The sequence below is a fragment of the Scleropages formosus genome, chromosome 6, assembly GCF_900964775.1.
Source record: "Scleropages formosus chromosome 6, fSclFor1.1, whole genome shotgun sequence".
Lineage (NCBI taxonomy): Eukaryota > Metazoa > Chordata > Actinopteri > Osteoglossiformes > Osteoglossidae > Scleropages > Scleropages formosus.
Window position 1 is genome coordinate 27,236,255 of NC_041811.1, and position 24,248 is coordinate 27,260,502.

General features: G+C 43.0%; 1 protein-coding gene across 2 annotated transcripts in view; it reads left to right on the forward strand.

The window, feature by feature from the left end:
* Nucleotides 1-24,248, forward strand: part of wdr7 (WD repeat domain 7) — a 134,298-nt gene that overhangs the window by 83,652 nt on the left and 26,398 nt on the right. For both annotated transcript variants that reach the window (XM_018753920.2, XM_018753931.2), the window contains 2 exons: nt 6,215-6,439; nt 23,582-23,768. In XM_018753920.2, coding sequence (XP_018609436.2) covers nt 6,215-6,439; nt 23,582-23,768 — 412 coding nt within the window. The remainder of the gene's footprint in view (nt 1-6,214; nt 6,440-23,581; nt 23,769-24,248) is intronic.

A 24,248-nucleotide genomic window follows, 5' to 3' on the forward strand; every position in this document is an offset into this window, starting at 1 on the left:
TGGGTGATCAACTCTTGTCAGGAAAATGGATCTGCGTGTCAGCCTTTAGCGATGATTAAACACCACCACGCTGGCGAGAGAAATACCAAATTCTCTGTGGATTGATGAAACTGCAGAGGGAGGGAGTTTTTTCGCTGCCTGTTATTAGTTTTCTTTTTCTCTCTCTGCCTCTTCTCCTTGTCTTAAAGAGTTCATTCAGATGCATAGGCCTGAGTGATGTATGAATGCTGCTGTGCATCTGACAGAGGGTATACAAAGAAAGAAAACCAAAGCGAAGAAGCTTTACGGTGGTGTCTGGGTGTGGGTAGCACTGGCCAGTAGGTCTCTTACATGTCATTCTGTGCTGTGCTGTGCTGTGCATGGCTTGGACGTTGGACTTTCTACCCGAAATGCTGAAATGCTGTGGACGCTTGTTCCACTTGACTGATTTCATATAGAAAAAAATGCCCTGTAGCAATATAACAAATAATGGTGTTGAAGGAAGACACAATGTTTTGCTCTACCAAGGTAAAGGTAAGAGAGTACACTTGGGAGAATTTCAGTGACACATCTAGCTCTCGTCCTCTGCGTTCAGGATGATCGCTACTATGGTGATAATGAATATAATGAAGTATTTGTTAGAATGCCGTAAATTTACTTGTCATTTGGGGACAAGTACCACAGGTACCAGAAGTTTATTTTTCTCATCTCCACTCTTGCTTGCCTGCCTGTAATTTTTCTTCTCTAACTCAAGTACTGATTGATATGATTAGTATATTTTTGGTATTTAAAAAAAAAAAAAAACCCAATAAAACACTAATGTCACTGGGGTGTGTCATGTTTGAGTGGGAAAATAGGTTTATTGTAAATAGTTGAGAATTGTGGGTAAAATGTGAATGGTGTTCAACTGCTTGATAGGCTCACGGGGAATATAGGGAGTGAGGGTTTGTTGGCCACTGAGAGAAGGAGAAGGCAAGCTTGAGAGGTGCTAAGCAGGCCGAGAAGACTGGCTTGAGGTGCAGGTCCTTGAGGGAAAGGGGTCCTCGGGTCGAGAGCATTATTTCCTTGCGTTTGCCCCCATACCGTTCGGTGTGTGCCCGGTGCTCCAATAAACGTTCGTGAAACGTCCTTCTTCATCCCTCCTAAACCCAGAACACAGCACACTACAATACTTCCAAACAGTACAGTGCAGATTGGTCAAATGGATGCTTCAGTGGACACTTCTCATGAGCTTCTGTACTGGAGCAGAATCAGAAAACAAATCCAGTAAACTATATTCAAGAATTTTCATCTTTATTCATATGCATGCATGCAAGCGTCTCATATTTGATGTTTACTTAGCCTTTTTTAAAACATAGGCGCTTATGTGGTGTATAACAATTACCATATTGTGTATGTGTGAACATATATATATTTTATACATATATATACACACACACACACACACACACACATATATATATAAAAGCTCAGTTTCCTGTCTTGTATATGGAACTTCTTGCACTGTAAAATGATCTGTGATATTTACTGACTTGTGTTTGTTTAGTGTTTTTATTCTCACAGAATATGTCTCAATCTCCAGTATTGGTGGTGATATGTAAGCCAAATGGAAATGTTTAATGATATAGTGTTGTTGTGCAATTATGCTTTTGAGTGTAGAGAATTTGCTTATTTCTCATTTCTCAACCTTTTCTGTTATTGTGAGCCACCAGCATGACCTCCCACCTGAATCCATTGTATTCGGGCCCTCTGCATCAGTCTCCTGCTGTTTCCACACACACTTAACTGGGAGGACACGTGGTTGAGAAAGACAGGTCAGAGGTCATCGGGAAATGGCTTATCAAGACCAAAGAGAGAGAAGGAGCGAAAAAATCAATCTTAACGTTCTTCGTGCCTTGGGAGTCGAAGCAAACCTTTGTGGAACTGTGCAAATTGTCCAGGGCTGACAGCCAGTCTTTAGCGCCGTGTTCGGCGACACCAGAAGCCAAGTGTGTACCCACATGATTTTGTCCCTCAGTATTTGTGTCAAGTCAACCAACACATGTTCTTTGAGTGAGTCTGTATTTTCACCTGTGTTGACCCTTTTTCAGTGATAGATACCTTCAGATGTTACTTGCTGTAGTTGCTTAGAAGATGCTTTATACACACACACACACACACACACACACACACACACACACACACTGTCTGAAACTGCTTGTCCCAAACAGGGTCACGGCGAGCTGGAGCCTAACCCGGCAACACAGGGCGTAAGGCTGGAGGGGGAGGGGACACACCCAGGACGGGACGCCAGTCTGTCGCAAGGCACCTCAAGCAGGACTTGAACCCACTGCGCCCCCCCAAAGATGCTTTAATTATAAGCAATTTACACAGCTTACAGTTTAAAACATATTGGTAAAGCTGGATGTTTGCTAGAGTAATTTAGGTTGAGGGGGGCGTGGCAGTGTGACGGGTTCAGCCGGTGCCTGTTGTGTGGCGGGTCTGGGGTTTGAGCCCTACTTACACAGCTTTATGTGATTGGCTGTTCACATGGTGTTATATATTATTTATAATTGTGATATTACTTCTATTTTTTATTCAACACATTGGAATTAAGATGAATACTACCCTGAATGAACTGCATTCAGTTTTTACTAGTAGTAAAAATGATCACTGTTACATAGTTACAGTCATAGTTATCGGGGTCCAGAAATGTGGGATCTGATTTTCCTTCATAGTAGTCTGGTATGATCTGGCATGAAAGGGAGGTTGCATTGTGATCATTAAGGTTTTTTCAGTGTTTGGTTGGAGAGGCGAACCCTGCATTGCAGGTTAGAATGGGAACTGGTGTCTCTTTCTTACAGTTGGTGTTCTTGGGTGCATTGCTTTAGATTAAGGCTTAAATAGGGCAAAACATCCTTAAACAAAATCTTAACTCTGATTTCATGTGTTAAATATTTATGCTAATTTCATTTAAATCTAAAGCCTTAAGCAAAAAAAAAAAATCTGTAAAATGATCGTCAGTCACACACACACACACACACACACACACACACGTGTGAAAATGCATTTTTCCCCTCACACCCATTCAGTGCCACAGTTCAGGCTGTTCCAGGGCTGTGCTTTAGGCTGTTGTTTCATGCCAGCCTCGAACTTGTCAACCAGTGCTACATCTGATTTGTAGGAGGCTGCCAGGAAGACATCATTCATGACCCCTCCCTCCCTCCCTCCCTCATTTGTCCCTGTATCCCCCTCGAATCTTTTAATAACAGGCCGGTGCATGCAGGAGGGACAGGCCACCGGTGTTTGGTTTCCTACTGGAAGTGCACATGTGGTGCTGTCCCATTGTCGGCGACTGGCCACAGAGTCTGGGAGCCTGGATCTGGGACCCCAGCCTATTGATCCAGCCCCCCGGAGCCCCCTGCTCTCTCAGCGCCTGCTGGCGCATATTAGAGCACAAATCCATAAACGGCTCGGCGCTCGCCCGACCAGCCAAGGAAACCAAATGAAATGCTATCAGACAATCCCGCCGCCGCGGGCCGGTGCCGATCCGTCTTGATCTGGGAATGTCACACGCTGGCTCCCGCCGGTGCCACTTCCTGTGGGAGCGCGTGCCAGTTGTTCTGCTTACCAAACATTTGGGAGCAACGCTTTTCTGCTATACCTGTTTCTTTCTTTTTTTTTTGTGTGTGTGTCAGTCAGATTGCCACTTACTGTGTCAGCTATTTATATTGTCATAGTGAGTTGTGGTTTGAATTTAATTGGTGCTAGTTTAATGTCATACATGTACATTTATTTGATGCTTTTCTCCAAGGCAACTTGGAATGTTAAGGTACAATTATTTACCCATTTATACAGGTCGGTAAATTTACTGGACCAGTTTAGGGTAAGTACCTTAGCATAAGGGGTACTACAGTTGGAGGTGAAATTTTGAACCTACAACCTTTGGGTCCTAAGGCACTAAGCACTATGCTACCAGCTGTCAGTTTATGTTTCTGTATTTACTTTTTGTTCTCAGGCTTCATCATTTAAATATGGAAGAATTATGTCCATATTTGCAGCAAGATTGGAGTTGTGTGCAGAGGTCTTTGCGAGTCTTTCTGGGTGGGAGGCAAGAGGTGTGGGCTCTTGCTGGAGAAACTCTTTCACAACGGGTGGACAATAGCCCAGCGTCCACCCACTTGCCAAAAGGGGCCCTCATTGTGAGTGTGGCCTGCACATTAGAGAGGGCCCTGCTGCGCGCGCGTGTCCATACGCAGGAAGGCCCTTGTTCGGATCACAAGGGCCTCAATAGGAAACGCCCATAATTTACCTACTAACTTAAAGGGAGCAGAAGTGCAAATATTTTATGTCATTTTGAGTGTGATTAAATAAGTTTTTTCTTTCATTCAGCGTACAGTAACACGTTTTTCGTACAGTTGCTGGAAACTTTGCAAAAGGCATTCAGTTGAGAAGTTTGAGCAGTAAATCAGCAGATGTCATCGCATGTCTTCTGCTGCAGTTCCCAGAGGTCTAGAGCACTTTTGGGTTGCTTTGCTTTCGCTGTTATGTCCAGTTTGTCCCCTATAAGTATTGCTCAGGTTGCCGGTACTCTCTGTCGACTGTAACTATATATGTTTTATATTTGTATACTGATGGGATGCCCGTGTCATCTGTGTGTGTGTGTGTGTGTGTGTGTGGCACAGCAATTTACATTTTTTTTTTTGAAGGGAGCACATTTCTGCACCTGGTATTTGAGAGAGAAATAGCTTCATTTTCGTTAGAATGTTTTTTAAACATCTGGCTATTCATTATGGTAACATCAGAAATCAAGATCGTCATGAACTCTGAGTACACAAATGCTTAGTCTGTGTTATTTGTCATTTTTTTACAAATATGGAGTATTATCTGATTGGTGTTTTTGTAATAATACGTAGGTAAAAGAGAAAAAATAAATTGTCTTCATTGTGGCAATAAAGTAAAAATTATAATAACGATACCTAATCAGTCTTCTGACAGCCATAGGCATAAAAATGGAAAATTGCAGAATACATCAATCTCAGAGCATATGGACAGGGCTGTGGTACATTTGATGTTTGTGGATCAGGCACAGGATATTTGTAGTAGTAGTAGTAGTAGTAGTAGTAATAATAATAATTATTATTATTATTATTATTATTATTAAATGCTCAGTTTTGTACTTACCTATCTGGTGTTTGCTTTCTGTCACCACGTGTTATAGTATATTGCTTTACTGGTTATTTATGCTTTCATCATGTTTTAATAAAACAAAGTATGTATTTTTCAAAGGTCGTTTATCATTTTCCATATCTGTGTTTGGACCTCAGCTGAGTTTTACATTTTTGCTGTATACTGAAAAGCAGTATAAACTAGTGGAGCAGATTCATGTCTGATGTGCAGTCTGCGTGTATAAGTATTTATTTTAGTGTGTGGCCGTTCGGAGCTGAGTGCATCCCCATCGCATCTGACCGTCAATCTGACAGGTTGCTTCAGCAGAGCCCAGAGCTTAGACACCTTCCCATCAGCATCTCTGCCACGTCCTTATCTGCTGTCCAGCCACCCCCCCGGAGGAGACGAGAGGGAGAGATACACAAACATCCAGACACATGCCATCAGCTGATCTCCAGCTTCAAAAATAAATAAATAAATGAAAATCCGCTCTGCTGCCTTCCTAGATTCAGCTGCCTTTATTTGTAACAAACATTCAGGTTCCACTTTTCCAAACATTTCAGTGATTCCTCTCTGTCTCTGTATAAAATGTCTTATGGTGAATTGTAATTTATTTGTATCATCACATGATTTCTTTTTTCATGTTTAACACAAAAATTTCCGTTACATCTTCATGAATTGCCTGCTGTCAATTGTTCATAGAAACACCAAGAAAGCTGTGACCATTTATACCTGAATGGCTATAAATTGGCACAGCGGGTGATGCTGGTGCCTTGCAGCTCATGAGCTGCAGTTTTGGATTTGGGATCAGATCTGGCTCAGTCAGAGTGGTCGTCATGAGGGAGATTCCACTCAACAGCACTTTCTGTACTGTACTCTATAGCTAAATGATAGAATGCCATCTTCCAACATTCAGCTATAAACCATAAGCAGCACTTGTAATGGGAGGCCACGATGTTAATGTGATGTGTCTGAGTTTGCCGTGAATTTAATAAGCCACATACAGAATCATTAATGTGAATTTTCTTGCAGTGCAGTCTTTATATGGGCTGCTATCATCACCATCTTCCTTTTTGTATGTCTGCAGGCTGCCTCTCCAGTCTGCCGCCAAATGCGAAGAAGATCTCCAACTCCTACGAAGAGCGACGCAAGCAAGCCACAGCCATCGTCCTGCTTGGGGTCATCGGGGCTGAATTCGGTGCTGAGATCGAGCCCCCCAAACTGCCCTCCAGGGCCCGCACCAGTGCCCAGGCACCGGACGGCTTTGGACTGACCACTGGCGGGTCTAACTACTCTCTCGCCAGGCATACATGTGAGTGTCCGGTGTCAAGGGCTTGTCGGTGGGCTCCACTGGGAATTTTAACCGTGCACTAACCACTGGTTTCCCAGAAAAGAACTCTGTGTCAATATTGATCTTATTCTTTGGGTGCTCTAAAGATTTCTGGTTTCAGAGGAACTGAATCACAGTGTATTGGATTGCAGTGTTTGCCCTGCATTCTTGTCTTTTTTCTTTGGTCAGTGGGGAACACGAGGAGGAAAAACAAACCCTCACTATCAGCCGACTGAGCGCTATGATTTTTTTTCCTTCCTGTAACAATTATGAACGGCCTGTCTGCGTGTTTGGCTTCAGATTTTTTGGGCTCCACGAGGACTCCAAATAAAGATAGGAACCCGTTTTCGTGATTGCACATCCTTCTCCGAGCTCACTTAAGCGCAAACAAGACTTTGCTTCTTTTCAACTTTATGTCCGCATACACCCAAACATGTACGCACACTTTCAACAGACCTTCACACGATCGCACGCTACACTTAGCGCACCAGACTGATAAGCTCTTGGTCGTGCATACAGAGGTACACACACCCTTTAGTGCAACCAAACCATCAAGTTAGTAGACACATGCACAAACACACACCGTTCATACTGATGAGCATTTACAGGTGTACACAAGTGCACGCAATTCCGTACAAATAAGCCTTTACTTGAAAATCTACAGTTACGCGTACAAAAGCTCATAAACATGGTGAAAAATTCACGAGGACTGATTCGCAAGGTTTTCCCCATATTCATTCGAAGTTATACATTGTGTTAATATGCTCTCGTAAGCCTGTGTACGCTTACAATGTATGCACATAGAATTTTGCTTTTATGTGATAGTGTTGTATGCCCTGAGATCTGCAGTTAGGAGTCAGTTTGTTTACCTAGTTATGCTTGACCTTGTCAGTCAGTTTCCCATGATTCCTCATTTAACAAGTTGTGATGTTATTACACTGAGAAATGTCAGGATAACTGATGGCTCAAGGCCTCACATCTACCCAGGAAATCCATTTGACAAATGCGACTTGCTAGAAAAGGAATGATGGAGAATTCAAGAGATGAGAATGTCCAACAAGAGTATTCTGAAGGAGAGTCTTCAGACCGGACCAGTTTTGCCAAATTATACGTCTCTTGGTTTGTCTTTCTGGACAAACTTTGAAATAGATAGACTTTATACAGAATTTTCCAGGTCATGATTTAGTTATACGTTACAGATTTCTATTTGTGCTATGCTTATTGCATTATTTATTTATTGAGACAGTACCGTTTTTTGTACATTTATCCAAGTTTTGTAAATCTTTTCCATTGACTTCTTACCAAACACAGGGTTTGGGTTGTCTGGAGCCTATCCCAAAAACAAAGGGTACAAGGCAGGGTACACTGTGGACAGTATGCCAACGCATTCCAGGGCATCTATGGTTATGTCCTATGGGCAGTTTAGAGTAAACAGGCCCTGGAACTGTGGGAGGAAACAGAGCAGTAGGTGGAAACCCATGCATCCTACAATATAAGATTTCTATTACTGTGCATTAGGTATTCATACTTGTACTACACAGGCTTGCTTAGCATAGTAAGCATAAATCATTCCTGAAGATCTGCTACTTAAGATGCTTGCTTTGAATTTAAATGTCTGTTTTCCGTAAGGTGTTTTTGTTGGTTTGTAGAGAGCTTGTAATGCAAATTTTACAGTACCAATTACACTGAAAGTGAAAATTCTCATAAAAGGAACCACCATTATGGGGAGGGAAGCAAGTCTATTTTAAAGTCCTTTAACAACTTAAGTGTGAATGTTAGTGTTTGTTAATGGTGCTCTAGCTTGAGAATATTCTGGTTCTGTGCCACCCCTTTGGCTTAATATACATAGCTGGCAATTTAGAACCATAGAAAATGTTTTTCTGTTTTTTTTAGCATTTTTGTTATACTAGATATTGTATTGTTCCTGTTTTCTCCTGTATCCTTAGAAGTGGAATGTGTTGGAAGGAGTTTCAACAGAGGCCAAAGAAAATCCCAATTTCTGTGCTAACTGCAGAATTCAAAATCAGAGCAAGCAGTATACAGCACTGCTAATATGGTCTGCTAGAAAGACAGAAATGCAAGGCATGATCATTTGACTGCAGGCTTAGAGGGGTCATGGCTGGCCTGTGTCATGGAGCTCTGAATTTTCAACGGATTTCATAGCTGCAGAGGCCCTGAGCAGGGATCTGTCATAGCTGGAGGGGCAAGGAGGGCCTGCAGGTGCAGATAGCTCGCTAGGCCGGAGCTAGGTCCAACCCCATGCTCCACGCTGTCCGCGCAGAGCCCTTGGCCAAGACCACTCGTCCATTCTGCCCAAAAGGCCCCATCCACACATCTGGAAGAGAGAGTAAATCCAGCTAGGGGTGCGGTTGGACGGGCTGAACGTGTTGGCGAGTCTCATCTGCTCGGTGTGCGCTTTCCAAAGAATGCAGCGGTGTAAGGAACCTCAGTGTAAAACTTGCTTCGGAAGATCACCGGGGCACTGCCCTAGAAGTCCGTTTTGCGCTGCTTATATCTGCAACACATACAGATACAGGCAGAAGTCTTTGAAACAGATAAGAGATCATTTAAAAAATATACAGTATAATTATTTTTTTATCTTCCAAATGACATACATGCATAAAACATTAACACACAGTATTTATTATTATGTGTATTAGGTAGAGTAGGGCATGTGCTGTCTAATCGAATTTGACTTACAGCAATCACGCGCATGTTTTTAAAAGTATGGGAGGATTCGGAAAGTTTACCGTCTGTTTTTCTGTGTCCTTGAATTGGGAACGCAGGGAAAACATTCAAACTGCGCCCCGAGCCGTATTTCAGCCTACGCCCGAATGTACAGCTCATGCACTGCAAGGCATCTGGATTACTTGCTATGTAAATACAAACATCCTTTTCGGAGATATTGATATGTCGGTAGCAGAAAGCAGCGTCTAAGAAATTTTCATTGCACTGTACATTGAGTCGCACTGTAATTTTCAGTCATTGACTGAGTTTAATTAAAATTGCTTTGAATTTTTTTTTTTTTTAATTGCAGTGCCTTGGTCGCATATCTAATTTCCTGTGAGAAGTTCTGAATAGAAGGACTTCAGCCCGAACGGTGAAATGACTAGACATCATTGTGTCATAGTTAAATGACTGTGTCATAGTTTTAGGAGATTATGTTACAGTATGTATAATACACACACACACACACACACACACACAGTCTGAAACCACTTGTCCCAAGCAGTTTTTTTTTTCTTTTTCTCTAAAAAAAAGCAAGATAAACCTATAAATATATTCTTTGTTAGTTATACATTAATTTTCCTTTGTAATCTTACATATTGCCCCAATAATTCACTGGTCCCAATGAACATATAAATGAAGAAGTTCTTTGGTTTGTCAGGGAGTTTAGTACTTTTGTGCTGTGTTTTAACAAATAAATCTCTGATAAATTTACATGTTGTTATACCTGTGGTGACTTAGCCACCTTGCTTTATTCCCCCCGGTATCAAAAGGGCCATTCTGAGAAGGCCAGCCTCAATAATCAATATATCTGCTGCCGTGCCTTCAGCCTGCCGTAGATAATCAATGTGATTCGCTCTGTGTGTTTTTCATCGGAACCAAGACCGCAGCGATGCAAGAATGCAATCCGTATATCTCGGAGCCAATAAACCATCTAACCTCACAATATATATTTTGGATCCGTGGGGACCTGACTTTATCAAGTGTGTGAGGCAATATCTTTCTGGGATATTGGAAATATGTGGCTGCCCGCTAAACAATGGAAGGGAATGCAGCGCGCTGCCCGTGTGTGTGCGTGCGTTTGTGTGCGCGAGCGCGTTTTTCCCCCTTCGGAATTTTGTCTCCGAAGCAGAGCAAATGGTCCGTAAAAACGCATGTAAACTAGGTGGCGCGAACTTCTCGGAAGGGACAGGCTTGCATCGGCCCTACCGAATTTCAGTGCAGGTTACACCGCTCGGCTATGGACGTTGCGCAATGTCTGCACATGAAAACGGCTCTGCAATTGAGTGCCATTAGGATTCACATTAGCGGGAGGCTCTGGGGGTAGGTGGTGTTTGGATGTTTTTATAAACTGCTGAATCCAGTGCGCCGCGACAGTTTGCATTGATACTCTCGCCCCTCCCCCTCGCTATGATGCCTAACTGGCTTGGCTTAATTGCCCTAGTGCAGCCTGAGGGCAGGAATTATTTGGCGGGCTAACAAGGATGTTGTGGGATTCGGGCCCTCCTCCTCCCGGCCCATTAGGTGTCCCCTATGAAGCCTGATTTTTATACTGGGGTGTGAAATGAGAATGCTGAGTGCCAGTGAGTGCGATCAGGGACTCTCCGTGCTCAGCGCCTCTCCGCACGCCAGGAAGCTCAGACCGCAAACCGCTGCCTTTGTCTTGTAATCGTGCCATATGATGTTAATGCACATTTGTCTTACAATCATAGCATATATATTTGTTGACCCCTGAATGCATGTTTTATGGATTATAGCCTCTTCAGTCAATAAGTCAGTTTTACCTAAGCAGAATGTTAATGTCAGTGTGGAAATTAGTGTAAAACTTTAGCTCACCGCTATTCGGAATGGCTTCGGCGAGCAGCTGTCCTCGACTGAGGAGCGCGTGCTTTGCCGGCCTGCAGAACCGCAGATTTACTCTCATTGGTTGTTGTAGGCTACTCAATATGACACCACAATTGATTTCATATAGTCTGTAGTGCAGCTGTAAGACATGTGACATGAATATTTATGGTGAGTCAAAGTGTAAAGTCCTGAGTGGTTCAAGTGGACAAGGATAAGTGCATATGCCAAGCCAATCGTCTCATATTGAAAAGCTAGTGTATTTTGATGCTCGTTTTTGATGATGTGATGACTACTGTTTCATTGCCGCTAATTCATCCCTACGCTCGTGCTTCCGCCTGTCTCGTTTTTCATCTGAGTGTTACTTTAACCAATAACTGGATTAAAAGGGTGGCTGTAGCGGGATCGCAGGGTAGCGCTCCGGCGTTGGGGTGGCGATCGAACTGGCTGTGTTTCCTGGCCTTTTAATCAGATTAAAAGTGAGTGTGATTGCTTTCGTGCCGGTGTCGCGGGGTTACGACAGCAGGTCGCTGGGGATACTTTACTGTTTGCTGCAGTGATTTCATTCAGTTTCTGAAATTGAAATGAAATAAGCGTTGCTGCGTACTGTGCGGTTTCTGGCCCACTTCCTAATGAGGCAGGTGCTCTGCCGTTGAGTAAACCACAGCGAAGACGTGATGACAGCACTGAAATGGCTTTTGTGCTATATGGGTCGCTTGAATATTAAAGATTTATGGATGCGTCTGGTCCTCCTTCTCCACATTCTTTTTGTTTTCTGGCTTACAGTCATCTTCGGTATGTTTTCCAGTTTTCTGGCATCTGTGCATGTTGGTTCACTTCACTTAGGAGAATCCCAAGACTCACCAGTTCCAACTCGTCTGGTGAAGGGATCAAGGCAGTTAATGAAGAATTTGAACGTGATCATTCTCAGTATGACTGAAGTCTCCTGGTCCTTGCAAAGTTTGTGTGATTTTAATTCACCCCCCAACATATTTTTATCTATGATAGTTGTTGCATTACTGAACGCCGGTGGGCTTTATCAAATTCCTTGCGCTTTCTTTGCCAGAAAACAGTGGCCTATTTGATTCTGTGGATTGGAATTAACTATGGAGACAGCAGGGGATTCCATCCACGCACCAATTTCTCATCCAAGCTCCCCTTTTCTCTGGCTCGGTGAAGGTCATACACTCTCCCCCCCTTCCCGCACACAGGAAAGACGCATCGCCAGACCCTTTCAATTAGTGTGTTACCAGGGGCAGTTGACCTGCCACGCATTAGAAGTAACCTTTGCCGCATTTTGTTCTCCAAATCAAAAAGGAATTAATGCTGCCCGTCTCTGGAGACCTCCTTGAACACCCGGAGGATCTTTAATTAGCAAGGCGCAGTTATTAAAACGGAACTGGCTGGAGTCGTGCGCCCGGTCCAAAGACCCGCTTGATGTCCAGGGGCTTTACTTGGGGGTCCACGCTGTGTGCTTGCCCCAGGACGGAAAGAGGGCTCCTTCTCAATCCTCCAGTATTTATCTCTGCCGACCCTCTGCTCCTTATCTAAAGAGCGTGGCTTTAGCAACACACGGGGGGATTACTGTGTCTTGCAGTGGTGCTTTAAGTTCACCATTACGTGCAAGTAGTCAGATAGGTTCATTTTGGAAATGCGTAATGAGTGCTCATGTGGTTTTGTAGTGATATGTTGTCGCCCACCGTTATTTTTTACCAGTGCAGCGTCTATATGGGATGCGTTTCCTCATGTAGTTTCAATAACGGAGTGTAACGTTTTTCCTAATAACGGTATCATCGTTGATCGCACTGGTCACATTTCTATGAATGCAGTGAAGTCTGCGTAAGACTAGGAGCAGCATCAACAACCGCTACATGAACCCTGGCGCTTCTTGTGGACTGCCTGACTGTCTGAGCCTCAGTTCTCTCACGTGTCCTCATAGCTCATAGCATTTAGACTACTTGTCTTCTCTCTTCTCCTCATTGGATATCCCCAGCAACCAGTGAACTTCCTATCAGAGTGGGTGTGGGGCCAAGGGACTCCTACTTTGGGGGTGTAGTGATTCTTTTGTTGCGAGATGCATTGCGATGGCGGTGTCTCCTAGTACTCCTCTTCTTACTGTGGAAGAAGAAGCACTGTGATGAGGCTCCCAGAGTCTTACCATTTGACCTGAGTGCCGGTTTGAAGTGAATGGCCACCAGCCATGTCACAGGGTTGGGAACCCTGTCTAGGCTCCCATCCCTGCACACCCTGCCCATGTCTTTCCCTTCTGTCATCAGGAGGGAATAAGGGAGTGGATGTGTGCTGTTAAATTATTAATTTTTCGAGGCTCTCTCGCCATGAATGGCGCTAATTCCACAGTTCTACTCCAGACTCTGCCGGCTCAGTCTAAGCCAGGCTCTGGGGAAGCAGTGGGAACATCACTTCAATAATTGATCCCACTGTGAAGCGCAGATGTTTACATCTGTTATTGCTTCATAACAGCGCAAACAGACAGTGTGCGATGTGTTCCGAAGATGGGAGAAAGTGAAAGCTCAAGAAGGGAAGTGCAGGCCACAGTGCTGAGCCCACGCCATTACTTGGTACTAAATGTGTGAATTTTTCAGTTTAGTTCACATGTAGTAATATTATTTCTTTAACATAATCTGATTTGTACATTTACATTTATTCATTTAGCTAACACAATGTTAACACTACAGTTATTACAAGCTTACAATTATTTACTTATTTATACAGCAGGATAATTTTACTGCAGCAATTTAGGGTAAGTGCCTTGCTCAAGGGTACTACAGCCGGAGGTGGGATTCAAACCTGCAACCTTTGGGTCCAAAGACAGCAGCTCTAGCCACTATGGTACCAGCTGTCCTATTGGTGGGGAAAAAAACAATGTTGTTTTGAAGCATTTTTAATTCATTGATAGCATGGTGGTGTTGCGGGTAGCACTGTGGCCCTCACAGCTGATTGAGTGTGAGTTTGGGCATGGGTTTGAATTGCGTTCAGTCCATGTGGCATGTCCATGTTCTCCTCGTTTTCATGTGGGATTCCTGTGGTTACTCTCGTTTCCTTCCATAGAAAGACGTGTTTTTCAGGTGAATCGGTGGCTTTAACTTTCTCTTAAAGTGTGTATGTGTGCTTGAACAAAATGTGTGTGATTGCCCTGCAATGGGCTGGCAACCCATACAGGATGTACCCTCCTTCCTGTCTTGTGCTTCTGGAATAGGCTTCTGACCACCATGACTCTGCACTGGACAAGCAGTTACTGATAATAAGCAATGAATCAATTAGTCAATTAATTGATTTGTTGATTAATTGATTTTTACTTGAGGTACTGCAGTTTTAGATGATCACAATATAGCTGATAAGTAAATACCGTTGCTGATGGCTACATTAGGTGATGATACCTTATTTACCTGTCGTATGTCTGAGAGAGGTCATAGGAATTTGATTGATTGATTGATTTATTTGTTTGTTTGAAAGTGCCACATTATAAATTACTATAATCTTTTTGGGAATATGTAAGACTTTATGATATTAATGTGGTAATACAACTTATTGCAGGCAGCACACAATGTGTATGTATGTATAAAATTGTCACCTTCCACTTGAAGGACCCAGGTTTGAATCCCACCTCTTGTTACCTTGATTTGCTCCAGTAGATTTGCCAAGCTGTATAAATGGGAAAATCAGTGTAAGAAGATTAACATTTTAAGTCACCTGTAGATTTTGAAGATGTTTAGAAAGTACAGAGAGTCTCCTATCAATTTAGTTACATGTTCCTGATCTAAAAAGAGTTTCTCTCATATGGATGAAATATGGATGCAAGAACTGCTCTGTGGCCAACAGATCTATAGAGTAGTACCTTTGCTACACCTCCAGGAAGTGGTGTTTGTAGTTAACTATGATTATGGTATGGACACAAGAGTGCCGCTTTATTGTGCTCTGAGTGAATGTGAATATCTTTTTGCACATTTAGTTCCCGGGGTGTCGTTTTTAGAGTCGACTCCATTCCCTTCTGTGCTTTGGTGCGGTCCAGCTTCCACTTCCCATTTGTCCATTACAGCTGCTGACTAGCAATAAAATGTGGTTGTTCTTCACCTGAAATCTACAACACAGATTAGTTAACGTTTGTAATGTGAAATTTGTTTTTATGTGAGGAATTTAAATTCCTATTTAATAATAGGCCATAAATCCAGGAATTTTATTGGACTGAAGAAACTTATTGGAGAGTGGGTTTACACATGCTTCTGCTGTAGGAGACTAAGACTGTTTATGAGACGGGTGATGTGTGTCTTTAGGAATCATGGTGTAGGCTTCTGTTTTGGACACAAGGTTTATATGTGTGTTAGAAGACAGGGTTTACATCTGTGTAAGATAAAATTGTCTGAAGATGGGGGTTTACACCCTGAACGTGATTGCCAAGCTTTGTCTGTTTTACTCCTAAATTTTGCATTTTATAATATTTTAGTAGGTTGAAAGCCAGACGCTGCTGCATTCTGCTGCTTTTTGTGTCATTGTGTCCTATTATGCAAATTAGGACTGCTGTGGGACACTAATGTCTTAGTGTTTATGTCTTAGTATGAAAATTTCTAAAGTATTAGTGCTGCGTGTGGGTAGTCACAGGCATCATACACAGACATCACATTCTTTTACTCTGAATGACATGTACAGATATGCGTTTTATTTTCTTATTGTTGGTATATTTGTTTGAACCAACCTCTGAGATTGAGCTTTAACTGTCATTCTGAAGAAAATTTTATATAAAGAGATAAAAGATTTTTTCATGTCTAGTAAAGATAATTGTGTCGCCGGGAACTGGATTAATAAAAGTAGCAAAGAACTGACATTCCCTTCTTAGTCTGTATGTAAATGTTTGTGTATCTAAAAAAAAAGAAAAAAAATTAGTAGGAACGTGAATCCCCAAACAGTAACTGTTACCTATTAAATCTGTGAAACAACAATGAAGATTGTTAAAAGTTAAAAAAAATGCATTAAGGGCTACATACAAATAAATTAAAATTATAAAAAAGAATCCATTTTTCTAAAATGTCTTAAGATACCTGTCATTTTGTTTTCATTGTTGAATACTTATTATAGTATTGTTGAAAATTCATCTTTCTGTGTTTAAGAAGGGTCTTAAAAGTCACTTCTCCCCTCATCTCCGAAGTTCATGTTGATGTACAAAGGTTTTTGCTCAGTAACGTTCTGATCATTACTGCTGAATAACAGATACACTTTTATGCAGTTACTCCTGTCATGTAAATGTTTTAAAGAAATTCCTAGGAAGGTGATCAGGAATCGTGGATACTCGGATAAAGTTTTATGCAGCTACTCGTGTGATGAACATGTGGTGGAAAGAAACAAACTTTACCTAAGAATCACACTTCTGCAGCTACGTCTCTCTTTCTCCTAATGTAATTCACACATTGTGCTTTCTATGAGATGTATGTCGCTTTGGAGAAAAGCATCTATGAAATGAATAAATTCAGTGTAAATGTAGTCTTGTGTGATAAAAATACAAAGTGAAATGAAAAATGCCTGTAGTTTTTTGGAAAAATGAATGTTACAGCTTGTGTTACCTTGTTCAAAGCTGCTGTGGTTGCGTTGACAGTTCTGTGGTTGCGACCTACTCCATAGTGATGGTACTCTGGGATGTGAGGGTTGCTCTGTCCCAGGTCACATTGTGGTGGGGGGCTGACTTGGCTGGGGTGGGGGGAAGATTCAAAGGTTAAGAGCTGTGGATCGGCGCAGCTTTTCCTGGGCTAATTAGCTCTTTACAGGCATGACTCTAATGTGACATGTTTATTGCTTTAACTAACAACTCATTAGCTTAGCTGATGTTTTGTCAATATTAATTCATTCATTTAAGCCAAGTCAAAGCTTAAACAAAGATGTCTGGGCTGAGAAATGGACTGAGTCACCCCGGCTGGTGCCGGTTCCGTGGGGCCTATAAATTTCTCCCCATGTCAAGAGTAATTAGGAGATATCCTCTCGCTTCTCTCCGTTGTGAGGGCAGAACTTTTGATTTCTGACACCGCATTTGCTTTCGTGCATTCAGTCTGCACTCAGTGGTATGTAGGTATGTCACAAAATTGTATTATGAGATGATGACCTGTAAAAGAGCTTGTCTTCTCAATGTCTGTGATTTGCCCAAAAGACTGAGTTGTTGAACCCGAAAGTTTAGGACTAATAAAAATAATAGTCACTTCCTAGGGTCTTTCAATATGTACAGTATATGAGCATATTAAGATCCATTTGAATATTGATAGTAGTGAGCTTTATTTTTTTTCAGAGGGGAAAAAAATCAAAGTTCTTTCAGCATGCTGTGATTTGGGGTTATTTGTTGTCTCCAAAATTTTAATCCTGACTGTCCGATGGTGTTTCATACTGTCCCGGGCTCTTCTTTGAGGGAGTGGTGTTGCTGGGACAAGGGCCACTGGGTGCAGATATGCTCTGGGCCTTTTGAAACTGAAAAAAACAGCACTGTGGCTTCCGGCACTCTTTAGGGGCTGAAGTTTCAAACTGTTCGATGACTGTAATCATCAATACCTATGATCCATAGCACCACAAGGAACACCTTTGTTTGATTTCCTTTTTATGTCGTTACTATAAGTTTACCTCCATATTCACTTGCATTTTATCCATTTTCAAAAAGTGCAATAGTGACAGCGCTTTGCAAATGTGTTTATGATGAAGCGATCAGTCTTGTCTGTGATGCACTTTGATCAAAAACTGACCATATCAGGCTGTCAGCAAGTTATAAAAACATTTCCATACTTTTCCAGAACGATTTTCTTTTTGATTCCAAACCAGTGTTGGTTTACAATGGGTAGAAAGTTAGTCCGATCATATTTTGTCTCAATTGTCTTTACCAGCAATATTCTTCCAGGCATTTTTGCCATTGTTTGTTTGTTAATGACAGCAAAAAAGTGATGCACTGTTGCATGCCTTCTGTTTTCTGTTTCCCGGATAGGTTCTTGATCATCGTGATCTCACATTGGACAGGCAATAACGAATGAATGAATGAAAGAACGAATGAAACTAGTTTTGAAAATATTAATTTGACTTTAGTGAAAATCTGAGTACAGAGTCTATGCATGCCTCTGAAATAGTTTGGTTTTTTCTGCAAGAAACAGGTTATTTACACCATATTGGCAACATGTCACGACAGCACATTAGGGCAAATTGCCCTCCGTGTTCCATGGAAAAATCTTGACTGAAACCTTTTTCATTACACTAAAACTGCAGCGAATTATAGTGTGAATATCTTGTACAAAATCCACGATAGAAATAAATAGTGTGCTAATGTGAGAAATGATCCAAGGCACAGTTTTCAGTTGGATGCAGGTGTCCGCTTCTTTGTTTTAACCTTCCCGGTACTCTTGAGGATTATTTGAGAAAGGAAATTTGGTACCTTAAAGAAAAAAATCGTTGTATTTCACAGTGTTCTCTTCAACCCCTTTGTGAGTAGTAAGAAATCAAAGCGCAGGCTCGAGACAGCGGTTATGTTCATGAGTCCATTTTTATTTTTATAGAGGCCCAGAGCAGATTCTGAGAATTATGAAGAGAACTTCGGTCGTTTCTCACTGACTCGCTTGCTGACAAAGAATAATTTCCTGAAGTAGACAAGCAGGGTTGTTCTGTTGTGGCTCTCACCGTTACCTCTTCTCACACTTTTTATTTAGCTCTCGCCCTCTTGAGCTCCCTGTCTCCAGCACCTCCTGAAAGGAGGGACAGGGTCTTAAACAGAGCCAGATCTGTGTGTGTATGTGTGTGTGTTTTTTTTTTTTTTTTTTTTTTCTCCCCCCCTCTGAAGCCTGCTCAAGTGTGTCCAATAACCAACGGGAAGAGACGGGCCGGACCGTGACCTTCACCACCCGCCCCCCTGCACCAACATACCCGCTGTTTTCTGAAAACACTGCTCTGATAACAGTTTTTAATATAACCGCCTGGGTGTAAGGAAGTGTCAAATAATATGAGTGATGCACCTAAACGTGTACCTCTTTGTCAGGTGTTATTGCAGGCTTGCTGTCTATAAAATTTTACTAGGGAGGAAATTTCCCAGTGACCTTCAGCCTCTCAGAGGTAACAAATGAAGTGCATCATTTATACGTTTGATGCTCGTGAAAGGCTACATATCACTGGATTTTTTTCTCTTTTTTTTTTTTTTTTTTTTTTTTTTTAAGTGGAAGATCGTTTTGTCTTCGCCTTGGAGATTTTAGACATAATCTTGTGAATTTGTACTATGGAGCAGCGTTGTGAAAGTCTACAGTCGCGGTCACTGGCACAATTTGCACACGCCCTCATCCGGGGCCATGTACCACTGGGCAGCATTTGCCGCCGCTGACTTCGTAAACGGTTAAACATGTACGCCCATAATGTTGCGCGGAACAGATTTTAGGTCTGAAATCACCAGCCTATTGCTTCTGTGTGGATATGACACTGTTGTCCCTCCTGGGATGTCAGCGCTTTAGCACTGCTTTGGCACAGCTAATGTGTCCAGTGGGCTATTTTGGGCATATCTGCTGTAAATTGTGTGAACTGCACACAGTACCAGCTGGGCCGACATAGCCAACGTGTTGTACTCGGACTGGGAGGACAGTCCTGCTTTAGGGGAGCGAGAAGCGTTTTGCTTTCACGTCGACTGTTATTTAAAACGGAAAAACAAGGGACGCTCGGGGTGGGAAAGCAAGGATTCACACTTAAGGCTGTTGTCCCTGCTGAAACATTAGGCTGGCTGCTCCTTCCTCTGTCGACTTTAATTACACTATCTAATTCTCACTCGCTGCCCTTGTGCTTGTATAATTAAGGAAGCTCGCAGAGTAAGTAATCCGGGGGGGGACTTGTGGCAGGATCAGTTGGGCTTCAATGGGTAAAGCCAGTAGTTGTATCTGAGTTTATTTAATCTGTTGCGAACAACAATGCCGTGGATTTGTTCATCACGTGTCCAGTTGTTCAGTATTTTTGTTTTTTCTTTCCACATTCTTTCTTACTGGTTAAATAGGTAAACAAACAGGCTTAAAGTATTGTAACACTCACATACACACTCATGCTTGAACATGGAGGGTCCTCTTCAGTGAGTTTTTTCTGCATTCACTAGGTGAGGGAACAAGTTATTCTGTCGGAGGCTTTTTTTTTCCTCTTCTTTTTTTTAATTGCAGCAGCTTTTAAGCTCAGATCATTTCCTTATTCGTGTGACCGTCGTTGATGTCATTTTCATTATTGAGATGAGAAAAACAGATGCACAGAAGTATGATGCTGTTTGAATGTTTTTCAACATCAATAAACATAATCATTCCTCTTGCAGACACACTATCAATGCTAATAAATGTAGCAATGACAAAACGGCCTGTAATACGTAAACTCGATTACGCACCGTAAATTGCTGCACAGAAAACGATCAGCTCAGTCTTTCAATTTCCTTGGTTTTCATATATGTGGTCAGAACGCATAGATGTCCGATACAAACGCGATGCAAAATCACAATGGGCTGGCTGATCATATCCCACCCTCCAGAGACGGGGGCTGTATCTTGCGAGATGCTAACAGCACATTGGCCAAGTCAGCATGTAATGGTGGAGGCCATTTTATTGCACGGGTAGGAGGTGGCTACCCCCTTCCGCAGGGGTCAGCTCAGCCCTGACCTGGCCTTTGAGAGAAGCACGGCATGGGCAGATTGACCATTAAGAGTCCGGCTTCTGGAACCGCCTTGATGCAACCACAGTCGCACATTGCCCCTGGAACAGCTTGCCTCTACGAGCAGATCGAGAGCCGTCTGCATCAATACACACTCTCACGCTCACACACTCACTCAGACCGATATGTGTGATCACACAGGATCTCATCACAGTTCTGCATTTTCAGGAGCTTCTCATGTACTATAGCAATCATACATTTGTGATTTGTTATCAGGATCAAGGGATTTATATCAGTCTCTCTAACTTTTAATGTCAGCTTTTTTTGGTATTGCAGTCAAAATTCAGCTAAAAATCAAACTAATGGTGAATCCTATGAAGACACAATATTGCTGAGGCTGTTTTTAGCTACAAAGCCATACTTTACTATTTGAGACACAGAAGGGGATAGACATAGATGTGTTATACATTGTATATACTGTATGTCATAATGTGAGGACTCAAATTTAATGGCAAACGTCACGGCTGCAGTGTGGAAGGATGCTGTGAAGGACTTTGCGTCTCAGACCGTGTTAAATGTGTCTTCTGTATATATTTGATCCCCCAGCTCATGCAGTGACTTGCATGCTGAATTGGAGACACACAAACCGACACTAGAACACACAATTTGGTCGTGCCGAAACACACGCAATATAAGTAACCCGCACTGAAACACATCTCTGTCCATCTGCTCACGCAGAAGTAGATGTAAAACATACGTAAATCCATGCTAAAGTCAGTAGACGCAATCTGTGTGCAAGCTCTTTGTCAGATATGGATGCCAAGAAATTTTGACACTCTGAAAGTGTTGCATGATGAAAATCCAAAGTATTTTAATAAACGATGAAGGAACTGCTTTGGAATGGGAACCTATGATCGCTCCTTAAAAAAGTAACAGAAAAGACAGCGTAGTTTATTTGCCCAAGTCTTAAATCTAGCAGGGAGACTGCGAAAGGCGTTTGGCGGAGATGGGCCCGATGGCTGTGACCACACTGCTCTACATAAGGGAGGGACAGCCGGTCAATACAGTACGCCTGCATATGGCTGCGGTCGACAGAGACACTCCGCACGTAGGCTACCCATACAAATTCAGCCAGATGCTCGCACACGCTGTCTCCTGTGTAGAAGCGGTGAGGCACGAGCGCAAACATCCACAGCACACAAACAAACAAACGCAGCTGCATTCTGAATCGACAAAGACTCTGCACGCACTCAGCAGCGCTCCAGTAGATTCCAATTTACAGAACCTCAGACATCTGTGAAAGTACATAATAAGGGGACAAAGGCATATTTCCAGCTCTCCCTGACAGAATAAAACAGCACTGTCACCAAGCCTGCTGCCGCAGATGAGAGTCATGCTTGGAAAAGCGCCGTCATGGCTGCGAGCATCCGGTGGCACCGGTGCGTGCGTGTCTTTGCGTGCATGTTTGTCTGAATGGGCACGTGTGTGTTTGAGCGTAAACGTGACTGTGAGCGTTTGTCTCGGGCGTGTGCCGCAGTTGTCTGTCGGGACAGCTGATCGGGAGTGCGCGCGGGAGAAGCGCGAGAGCGAGCAGGAGCGCTGCTTCGCTGCATGCCTCGAGACAGATTTGATTATGAAGGGCTGGTGCAGGCGGTAATGAATAACAGCAGATTATCTGAACTAGTGTAAGTGCAGTAATGGCTAATGGGATGGCTGCAGCAGGCACTGCTGCCAGGATGACAGCACTCTCATTGTTGGGGCCTGCAGGCAGGGAAGCGCAGCGGATCTATGAATGATGGAGGTGCTGTTCTGGGATTCACAGTCATCACACCGCCGGGTCTGGCGCACCGAGGTCCTCGCCGCCGTTTCATATGGATCCAGCAGTTTTCCGAGCATTGCGCGTGTGCACAAAAATGTATGAGCAGAGTGCGCCAAAAAGTTCATTCTAGTTGCGTAAATAAGAGTCCGCCTTTCCTGTTCCTCTCAAATGCTGCTTGCTACATCATAAAACTGTGTTTCGGTTCTTGATGCTCTCTTTGCATGTGAAATGGGCGGCACAGTGTGTAGCGCTGCTGTCTCACAGCGCCTGGGTGGTGCAAGAGGACGTGGGTTCGATCCCCGCTCAGTCTGTGTGGAGTTTGCATGTTCTGCTCGTGTCTGCGTGGGTTTCCTCCAGGTGCTCTGGTTTCCTCCCACAGTCTAAAGACATGCTGTTCAGGTGGACTGGTGACTCTAAAATCACCTGGTGTGTGTGTGAGAGTAAGTGGCTGAGAGAAAGTGTGTTTCACTGATGTATGGATGAGTGAGCCATTGTAGGTAGTGTATATAGCAGTGTAAATCACCTTGGCTGAATAAGGTGTGTGGGCTGATAACACTTCATAGTATCTGCTAAACAAAGTAAGATAAATGTGATTAAGTAAAAAGTACTTTTCTGTCCTTGTTTTGCACGGCACACAGATGCTTCACAAAAATAATTTTTTTTTAAAGACTAGTCCAGATTCATTTTTGTGCCCAGCAAACTGTGAGAATGTTGGGCTGTTCATTAAGGGTGAATAATGGATGGACGAAAGCAAGGATTTTAAATATTCAGTTAAAGAAAGTGTGACACTGAGGGCTAATATTTTACTTTTTATTTGGTATTAGTTGCTCAGATGTTCTCAGCTACTGAAAAGATGACTGCATGTGAGGCAGGGACTCTTCAAACCAGGCAGAAACAGGGACTTTGTCACACATCTTCAAATCGGAAAACAAGTGTTAGGAATTGATTATCAGTGATGCAGAAACAACATGGTGAGATACACTTCTAGTTATACCGTGCTGGTGATGGAGAATACCATCGTGGATGCCATTTACTGAAAATTAAATTAATGGAACAAGTTGTGTGTGAATTATCATTTGAGCTCCATTGCTCTTTCCTCCCCACAGGCAAAGCTCTGACGTTCCTGCTCCTCCAGCCCCCCAGCCCCAAGCTGCCCCCCCACAGCACGATCCGCCGCACGGCCATCGACTTGATCGGTCGCGGCTTCACGGTGTGGGAGCCCTACATGGACGTATCGGCGGTGCTGATGGGCCTGCTCGAGCTGTGTGCCGACGCGGAGAAGCAGTTGTCCAAGTGAGTGCCCGCAGGGCCTTTGAATTTCAAACTTCTTCTTGCCACAGCATATAGTTGTCTGCATATTCCCAGGGAATACAGCCTTACCATATGAGCGTTAGGAAAGGCAACTGAATAGCAGTTAAATGTCATTTCACATTTCCAGACTGGGTGTCAGCCCAAATTGACCCTGTACCCGTGAGTGCACACACACACACACAAGGTTTCTGCCTTGCTTAGAAGGAAGAAGTCGTTTCAGTGTCACCCCATTAAATATTCACAAGGCTGTGCTTTTGTTCTAAATGAAGCATCAGCGACCACCCACAGCCAGTAGCAATAATAATAGCAATTAGAATAATCATTGAAATAATGCTCAAATAATGCAAATCAGAGAGCGAACAAAAAATAAAGTGGCCCCTTGATATTGTACCTCCATATCGATGTCGGTGTTGTATCATACCTTCCTCTGGAGGTTGGCACAGGGCCAGCGCAGCAGGTTAC